This window comes from Monodelphis domestica, chromosome 1, assembly GCF_027887165.1.
Source record: "Monodelphis domestica isolate mMonDom1 chromosome 1, mMonDom1.pri, whole genome shotgun sequence".
In the NCBI taxonomy this organism is placed as follows: Eukaryota; Metazoa; Chordata; class Mammalia; order Didelphimorphia; family Didelphidae; genus Monodelphis; species Monodelphis domestica.
The window spans coordinates 313,441,144-313,450,898 of NC_077227.1; the positions used below are offsets into that span (position 1 = coordinate 313,441,144).

At 42.5% G+C, this 9,755-nt stretch overlaps 1 protein-coding gene across 1 annotated transcript in view; it reads left to right on the forward strand.

Annotated features, from left to right (window-relative positions):
• The window catches only part of PDLIM4 (PDZ and LIM domain 4), a 103,985-nt gene extending 96,102 nt beyond the window's left edge, over positions 1–7,883 (forward strand). Inside the window, exons 5-7 of the mRNA XM_001371644.5 lie at positions 1,557–1,717; positions 6,487–6,607; positions 7,366–7,883. Of these exons, the coding sequence (XP_001371681.3) occupies positions 1,557–1,717; positions 6,487–6,607; positions 7,366–7,570 (487 nt within the window). The 3' untranslated portion in view covers positions 7,571–7,883. The remainder of the gene's footprint in view (positions 1–1,556; positions 1,718–6,486; positions 6,608–7,365) is intronic.
• The last annotated feature ends 1,872 nt before the right edge of the window (positions 7,884–9,755 follow it).

The following is a 9,755-nucleotide window of genomic DNA, read 5'->3' on the forward strand; positions in this document are numbered from 1 at the left end:
CATGAAAGAGCTAGGTGGCCCAGTGGCTAGAGAGCCAGGCCTGGAGACAGGAGGTCTTGGTGTTCAAATTTGGCCTCAGACATTTCCCAGCTGTGTGACCCTGGGTAAGTCATTTAACCCCCATTGCCTAGACTTTACTTCTCCTCTGTCTTAAAACCACTACTTAGTATTGATTCTAAGACAGAAGGTAAGGGTTGTTTTTTTTTAATTCTGGATGTAACAGATTAAAATGTAATTGGGAAATGTTAAAGTAAATAAAAATATAATACAACCCAGAAAATGTTAATTTGAGGTTTTTTAAGTCAATATGTGGCTTTCCATTACTATTTGAGTTTGATACTACTGCTCTAGTCTAATCCCCAAGCTTCCATTTTACAACTAAAGAAACTGAGGCACAGAGGTAAAGTAACTTGATCAATGTCACAGAGGTAGTAAGTGATTATAGGGTCATAGATTTTGAACTGGAAGGGATCTTTGAGGCCATCTAGCCTAACATCCTCTTTTTACAGAAGAGGAAAAAGACAAGACCCAAAGAACTTGGCTCAAGGTTATAAAGGAAAAGCCAGGAATTGAACTCAGGTCTTCTAACTCCCAAACCAGTCCACTTTCCTTTGTAACGCACTGTCTCCATCATATTTTAGTCTTAAAAACACTGCACTAAATCATTCTGCTTCACTTTGGCTTCTCCCCCACGATGCCCAAGGGATTTTATGAAACTCATAAATATCCTGACTCCCCACCCCTTAAACAATGGGGAGCTCTTGGCCATGATTGCATGTAGGATTTGAACAGGATGGGAGATATACAGCCATGCGAAATGAAGAAACTCTATGAAGGTGGTGACTGTTGTCTAAGGTGGAGTTCTGAGCTCCTCCAGGTCCCCAGTAAGGGAGGGATGGGCCAGAAGTGCACATTGTGAGGCCTCTCTCCTAAATACCACACAGCTGGGACACTCCTGGTTCAGTAGCATGATGCAGTGGAAAGAATGTTGAATTTGCAGGCAGAGAACCTGAGCTCACATCTTGGGGCTTTGGCACTTTTCAATCTGACTAGCCTTGGGGAGGTCACTGAACCATGGTAGACCTTAGTATTCTCATCTATAAAATAAGAGGGTGAGATTCTAAAACCCCTAAGTTCCTTTATAGGTCTAAATCTATGATCTTTCATCGATTTGATTCTTTTTCCCAATCCCTAAACACTTTGGATTCCTTCCAGTCAAGATACCACAAGGAAGGCTCTCCTTCCCTCTGTAAGTTCAAGGAAGCGTTTCTAGAACCTAGAGGGAGATCAGAGACCCTCTAAACACACACACACACACACACACACACACACACACACACACACACACACACACCTACCTCCCCAATCCTCTTAACTGGCCCAAACCATGCTGAGCTGATACAAGCAGAAGAGAAATTAGGTCTCTCTATCAAACCACAGATAACTCCTCCAATTGGCCTGAGTCATCTTGTGTGAGTGTGAGGGTCTGGAGCAGATCGCAGCCTGAAAGTTTCTATGTGTGACTGACCGGTGTTTTCTTTTTCTTCCCCTCCTAGCATTGCTGACTCTATAAGATCCCTTCCAAGGAGCAGGAATGGCATTGATGTGGAATCTGATGTATATAAAATGCTCCAGGAATATGGAGAACCTGCCTCAGAGCCCAAGCAGTCTGGCTCCTTCAGATACCTACAGGGCATGTTAGAAGCTGGAGAGAATGGTAAGAAATCTTCGTGTATCCAAGGTTCTCCACTTGTATCTCCCTATGTGCTCTATCGCTTGCCCTCTCTTCCTTTATCCACCCTCCCACCCCACTACCCAGTCTTATACTTGCCTAGAACAAATTGGACACAGCAGGAAAAAAAACCAAGATGTGGTATGAGGTATAATATTTGAGTTCAAAGCACAGCTCTGCCCCTTACTGGCTGACTGTGTGACTTTGGGATAGTTATTAAACCTCTTTGGACTTTGGGTCCTCATGAGAAGGATGGACTCAATGAATTGAGTGCCTATGATCACCCATCATCAAGTAAGCTCTTGTGTGAGGGCCTCAAAATTCAGCATTCAAAAAATAGCTTTCCTGTAAGCAGTTAATGCTTGCAGATTACTCATCTCAGAGCTAGGAGTGTCACAAGCTGATGTGATCAGCAGTGGACTGAGAGCCAGGAGCCCTGGGTTCTCCTTTGAGTTCATTTCCTAAGAGGTGGCCTATCTGAAATGACACATCATTCTTTTTTTCATGCCTCTAAAAACGTTTTTTTTTTTAAGCATGAACTTAATAATCACCAGTGAACACAAGCCCTTCAATACACAGAGAAGGATTGTATATGTAACTGACATCACAGCATCATCGCTGATAAAATGCTTCTGTACCCACTGATGAGAGTTTAAGAGATACCATGGGCATTTGGGATGTTGTTTTGAGTTCTTCAAAGGATCTATGACCTAGACATCATTCTCCTTTTGGAATTGAAGAGCAGCCCTGGGCTCTGCCCTCAGAGAGCTCACAATCTTGGGGTGGTAATATGGACAAGACTCATAATTCTGATTTAGTTAGACAGTTATCTGAGACAGTGCATACAGACTTTAGAACTAGACAGCACAGGTCAGATATCGGAGACTGTAAGACTTGAGAACTCTGTGAGTGATGAACTCTGGAGCTAAGGAAAGATCCTTCTGGGATTTCTTTCAAAGAATTTCTCTCTTTCTCTCTCTGTCTCCCTCTATCCCTTCCTCCTTCTCTTCCTCCTTTCTCTCTCTCTCATTCTCTCACTCCTCTCTCCCCCTCCCTCTCTTGCTCTCTCTCCTTAATCTGTTGACTTCTTTCCTACTTCCTAGAAATATACTTAACTCTCCCTTATCATTAAAAAACTCCTCACTAGATCCTAATACACCTGTCAACTATAATCCTGTATTTCTCCTACCCTTCTCAAAAAAAAAAAACTCCCTGAAAAAGCCCTTTATAATCAGTGTCTACATTCAATGTCTTCAGTTCTTCTCCTCTTTAAACACACCCAAATCTGGTTTCTGACCACATTGTTCAATTAAAACTGAATTCTCATGAATCTGCTCTTTCTTGGTGCTCCTTCTACAAGTCTTACTTCTCCTTTTCAGTCCTTTTGCTGGATCTTCATCCATGTCACACCCACTAATGGTGAGTGTCCCCCAAGGCTCTGACCTGGGTTCTTTTTTCTGTATACTTTCTCACTTTGTAGACTTATCAGCTCCCAGGAATTTAAATTTCCATCTTAATACAGATAATTCTTAGATCTAATCTCTTTAATTCCAGTCTCAAATCACAAACTTCTTTTTGGCATCCCAAACCATATATCCCATAAGCATCTTAAATCCAGTATGTCTAAAACAGAACTCATTATCTTCTATGATCCCCAGACTGCCCTTTGGTGAACTTCTCATTCTTCCAGTAACTCAGGTTAACAACTTCACTGTCTTCAGCTCCATACACTCTCCCTCCCTCCCTCACCCCATGTGTTCAATCAATTGCTAAATATTGTCTTTTTCCTTTTGTCTACAATATTTTTTGCATACATTCCTGTCTGCCTTCTCTCCACTCACAGTCACTACCTTAGTTCAGGTCCTCATCACCTTTTGCCTGGATTATTGCAATAGCCTTCTAAGTGGTCTCCCCACCTCGAGACTCACACACATACACACACACACACACACACACATAGATCTCCACCATCCTTCTACTCAGCACCAAAACGATTTTCTTAAAACATAGACCTGACTGTCACCCCACTACTCGGTGAGCTCAGTGGCTCCCTATTAATTCCAGGATCAAATATAAAGATTTTTGATATTTAAAGTTCTTCACAACTAACCTCCTTCTTCCCTTTCTAACCTTCTTACATTCTACTCCCTTCTATGTACTCTGTAGTTTGGCTGTAATGGTCTACTTGCCTTTTTTCTTCACACATAATACTCCATCTTTTAACTCCATGTATTGTTTGTCTCCTCCCATGTCCAGAATTCTCTCCTTCCCAATACCCATCTCTTAGAATCTCTGGTTCAATCAAACAGCGCCTCCTCTGGGAGACTCTACAGAGCACTCTTACCAGCTAATGTCATCCCTTTTAAAGTTACCTACTCTGTTTTTGCCTTGTAAATTCATAGACTCCTCATCAATTCATAGATACCATTATACTCCATTAGAATGCAAGCTACTTGAGGTCAGAGATTGTTTTTGCTTTTTCTTTGTATTCCTATTGCTTAGCATGGTGTCTGGCACATACAAAGTAAGCACTCCATAAAATGTTTGTTGATTGATTAATTGATTATAACCTCTAGACTCTCCCAGAGTCGGAGCCAAGAATGCCCTGCTCTCTAGGCAGATTAGAAATCTATCTGTACAGGACATACTAAGCAGCTGGGCTGGAAGTTAATCAGACCTCATTCTTATGTTCCTGAGAGTCTGTGCCAGATCAGGGAATGATCCCTCTTTGCTCCCCTGCCTTAACCTGGTATTTTCTTTGGTAAGTTCTACCACCGTAACCCCAAGAACTAGACATTTACCATATTTCTGCCAGGATTGAGAGATTATAGCCTTTATGACTTTATGTGCCTCTGCATCTTTGCCAGAAGTCAGGAGGGAATGAGACTCCTATGATCCAGTTCTGACAAGCTCAGTAAAGGCTATCTCAGACTTTAATGTGGTATCTGAAAGCACTCCTTCTCTCTATCCTGCCTCAGGCAGTATCAGATTATCAGGTATGGCCCCTGAGATCTTGTGGTCTCTGCCAAGGATGACAAAGTCCCACAGCCAACTCCAATGTTGACCTGGCAGGAAGCAGAGGAGTTAGATAGAGGATTTGGGGGTGAATCACACAGATGGTTTCTCTGGAAATAGTTGAGGGTCATCCGGGCAGTCTTTGTCTTCCCACATAACTCAGTTTGGGTTGTTGGACCAAATCAGCCAAAATACTGAGCTTAATCTTCCTGATTCACAAAGCCCTTAGTTTGGGGTAGTAGGGTAGTTTTTCTTTTGTTTTACACACAAAAAGATGGGCCTGAGGGCTCATCTTTACCTACAGAAATAAGAGGTGGGAGTAAAGATATGTATAATTGCTTCCAGGAGGTCCCTCCCCCCTGGACTATAATTTAAAATGATCCTATTTCTGGACCTTGTCCAGAATGGGTGGGTGGCACCACAACTAGCGATTGGAAAAGGTTAGGAGAAAACCAATGGAAAAATACTTTTTCAGAGAGTTCAAATCCTCCTCTGATGCTTATAATATGAATGACTTTGAGGAAGTAACCTAACTTCCCAGGACCTCAGCTTTCTCATCTATATAATTAGGCTATTGGCCTGGATGACCTCCAAGGTCCCTTACTCAAACTATGATCTTGTAACTACATTTTTGCCCATGTGTGAAAATTGTGGCACTTATGTGCATTACGCTAGTATGCCCAAGGCATGTTGTTTCCAATGTCTGTGTGTACACAGGCACACACAGCTGTGTGAATGTATGACCCCACAAAGTATCTATACCAGAGTACCAGATTATGACCTCAGTAGTGGGGGGATTGGGAAAGAATGGGAGTAGGGAGATGGGGAGAGTGCTTGACTGTCCTAGGGGAAGGAGAAGGTCAGGTTGTCCCTCATTTGCTAGAATGGTTCTCATTTCTTCTTCATCACATCTGAATATAACTGGAGGAGCAAGCAGGCAATCAACAAACATTTATTAAATACCTGCTATGTGCTAGGCACTGGGTTAGGTAGTAGAGATAAAAAAGATGAACATAAGACAGTCAATATCTGCCCTCAAGGAGATTACCTTCTAGAAAGACCCAATTTGTTTACAGATAAGTGAGAACAGACTCTACACACACACACACACACACACACACAAAATACACAGTGATATAGAGGGAATCATCATCCCCATCATTATACAGACAATTTAGGAGAGAGGTCTCTTGGTTCTCTCACAGAGCAGGACACATGGGGCAAGATAAAGGATACTCTAAGCATTTAGGAGCTGGACAGTGGAGGAGACTGAGAATAAGGGCAGGATGGTCCCAAGGGTGCAGATCACTCTCAGAGTCACACAATGGTTAGACCAGACAGTGAAGTACAACCTAAAAACAGGCATCTGAGACCAGGAATCAAACCAAGGATCCCAAAGCCCCATATGTCTCTGAGATTGCCGAAAAGGAGCTGGAATCTGGTCTTCAAAAAGAAACTTGTGGCTTTTCAGGGCCCAGTGGCTCTGAATTCCTATAGACACAGACAGGGTATAGCCCATATGTCCTCAACCCATCTGGGCCTGTGGCATATACATGTCCTCAAGTGACTCATCCATGTTCTCTGTCTTTCTTGGTATGAATGACTACATGTGGTTTATTGTTTGTCTCTCTCTTCTGGGCTCCTGTCCCACTGCCCAGATACCCTAAATTCCAGCTTGCTGGTCAGGATGGAGTCCAAGCCTGATCCATGTCCAACATTTGTCCGTTTTGACTTGGCAGGTGAGAAACTAGATCGGGCAGGTGGCCCCAGAAGCCTCAAGTCTCCTGTATCCAAACTGGGTGGCCCTATGGGTAGCCTACAGCTGCTCCCTGAGTGCACCAGATGTGGGAATGGGATTGTGTGAGTATATACTTCCTTCTTCTCTGTCTTGCTCTGTGTCAGTCCTGGGACGGGGAGGTAATGTAGAACATGTTTCCTTGCAATAATGAGAAAGACTTTTTTGTAGGCTGCTTCTATGGAAGACATCCATGATTTTTTTTTTTATTCAATGAACTCCCTTCAAAGGAATCAGGCCACAACTAGCTTGTGACTATTAGATGTATAGGCAGTGGTTTGGATGATTGCACCAAAGGCATTGAAAGACCCTCAGGGCTCTGGATGTGGGCTACATTAGCCCCATATGTTGGGCTGAATTGGGGATTTAGGACACATGGTCTTTGAATGTCACCTTCATTTCCAAGACCCTGTCTCTTCTCCCCTCCCCTCAACCAAATAATTTTGTAACTTTGAATTTTACTTTGTAAAGTAAACAAACTTTGTAACTAAGAATTTTAAAAAGAGGAATAAAAAGTAAGTCAGCAAAACTAACCATCATATCAGCAGAGTCTGACAGACTACGCAGTGTTTCAAACCCATAGTCTCCCACCTGTACAAAGAAAAGAAGGAGGTGCATTTTCTCATCTCTCTGCAGGACCAAGCTTGGTCATTATAATTATGTGGCATTCAGCTTGGGATTCTGTCATCATTCTTCTCCCATTGTTCAGGTCTTAATATATGTTTAATAAAAGGAAAAAACAAACAAACAAACAGGGGAGGGCCAATAGGTGAAAGCTGGTTAATATCTGTCATGATCTCTTTACCTTTTCCTCTCTTCTCAGGGGCACAATTGTGAAGGCACGGGACAAGCTCTACCACCCCGAGTGCTTCATGTGCAGTGACTGTGGCCTTAACCTCAAGCAGCGAGGGTACTTCTTCATTGAAGAGTGTCTGTATTGTGAGACCCATGCCAAGGCACGGGTGAAGCCCCCAGAGGGCTACGACGTTGTAGCCGTCTACCCCAATGCCAAAGTCGAACTTGTCTGAGAGCAGCCCAGCCACTTCCCAGATCTAGGGGCATTGACAGGCAAGCTTGCCCTAGCCATGCACACATACACACTACATCCTTTGTAACACAGCTCCAATCTTGTAGGTGACACTTTCACAGTAAAACACCTTTTCTCTCCGAAGGAAAGATATGGTTTGCCCCATGAAAGAGCTGTTTCCTGCTCCTCACAATGCTCCCTGGCTATATTGTAATTTTTGCTTTTGTTAACATTTCTGTCCTGGCCTCATCCAAACTCTCTGTAAATATAGGAAGCCTTTTCTACCTTGTCACCAATAAAAGCAGCGATCTATATTTTGAGTTCTTTTTCATGGCATAGTAAACATGTTTGAGAGATCATAGGAAGAGAAGAGCTGCTGCTTGAATCAACTTCAATGAATGACACTGAATTTTAAAACATAGCTTTATTTTTAGTTTATTCATCTCTTTTGTATTTATATTGCCATTTTGCCAAATCTCCCTACCCCTATTATCCCTTATAAAACCAACCAACACATCAGCTGAGTCTGACCAGATGTGTAATATTTCATACCCACAGATTCCCCCTTTGAAAAGAAAGGACAATCATTATAATTACACACATTTCTATTTTGTTTCCTTGTTGTTTCTTATTACAATCTATTGGGCTTTTTGTTCGGTTTACTTCATCTTGTATCAGTCTATACCAGTCTTCCAATGCTCTCTCTGAAGTGTTTCTATTAATCACAATACATGGGCATCTTCAAAAGGAATGTCAGTTCTGAAGTCAGAGGACAAGTACTCAGTCCCATCTTTGGTCATACTACCTGTGGGACCTTGAACAAATCATTTAACTTCCATGGTCCTGTTTCCTCATCTGCAAAACGAAAGTATTGGACTATAGGGCCTCTGATAGCCAATCTAGCTCTGGATCTAAGAGCTACGATGTCAAATCCATCTTTCCTAAAAAGCCCATGGAAGCAGACCCAGCTCTGATTCAGCTTATAGTACTCAGGCATCAAGTTGTACAAGACCACACATGGCCACAGGATAGTCATCATGCAGTGAGGATTAGGAATCTCTGTTTCTTTCTAAGGACAAGAAGAGAATACCATAAACACCTCATCCATAGATAGTTACAGAAGAAATCAGAAACTATCAGGAAAGAAGGAATAAACATTTAACCCAAAGCAACCCTCTCCTTGGAGTGGAAAGGGGCTGGGTGGCCTCTCACTGACAGTTTATATTTCCTAGCCAGAGCTCTGACATTCACTAATGCCCCCCAAAAGGTACAAGGCTTGGGAGCCAGCCTTTCTCTTCCCAAGGGGCAATGAGCACCAGTTTCAGCTACTGCATAACTGAGAAGGAAGGGCAAACTGTGCACATTCCTTGCCCCTCATTGAACCACTGACCTTTTCTCCAGGCAGAGCCATGACCCCTTAGGACTTCAATTCCCTCCTCTGGTTTGAGATGGGTGTGAACTGATGATATTTTAGTAAAAACTGATATTCTTAGTGATGTGACCACCTTTAATCATCATGCATTTGTTTAATACCTACTATGTGCCCGACATTATGCAAGGCACTGAGCAGTCATCCATACACAAAAATGAAATAATATTTGATGGATAGAGCAACATGCCTGGAAATGGGAAGTCCTGAGTTCAAATATGACCTCAGATACTTCCAAGCTGTGTGACCCTGGCAAGTCATTTAATCCCAATTGCTTAGCCATTACCATTCTTCTACCTTAGAATTTAGTATTGATTCTGAGGCTTAGTATCGATTCTGAGACGGAAAGTAAGAGTTTAAAAAATATGAAACAACCTCTGTCTTCAAGGAATATAAATTCAACTGAGGGACACAACATGTTTAAAGAGAAGTAAATACAAGATATATACAAATAAATCCAAAGCAATAGTGACAGATACACCAAGGGGAACCAGGGAAAGCCTCTTGAAGGAGATGGCCATGTTGAGCTTTGAAGGAAATTCTAAGAAGCAGACATGAAGAGAGAAAGTGCTCTAGGCATGGAGGGAGAGGGACCTCCTATGCTAAGTAAAAAGGCAGAGCTTGCCCATGTCATGTAATTAGCAAGGAGCAAAAGCCAGAGAGAAGTCTTCATCTGCCTGTTGAAGAAAGACAAGCCCTGTCCTGAGTTAGGTACCTTAAGGGCAATGAATGACAGTGGTTAAGAACAGAGCAGTGA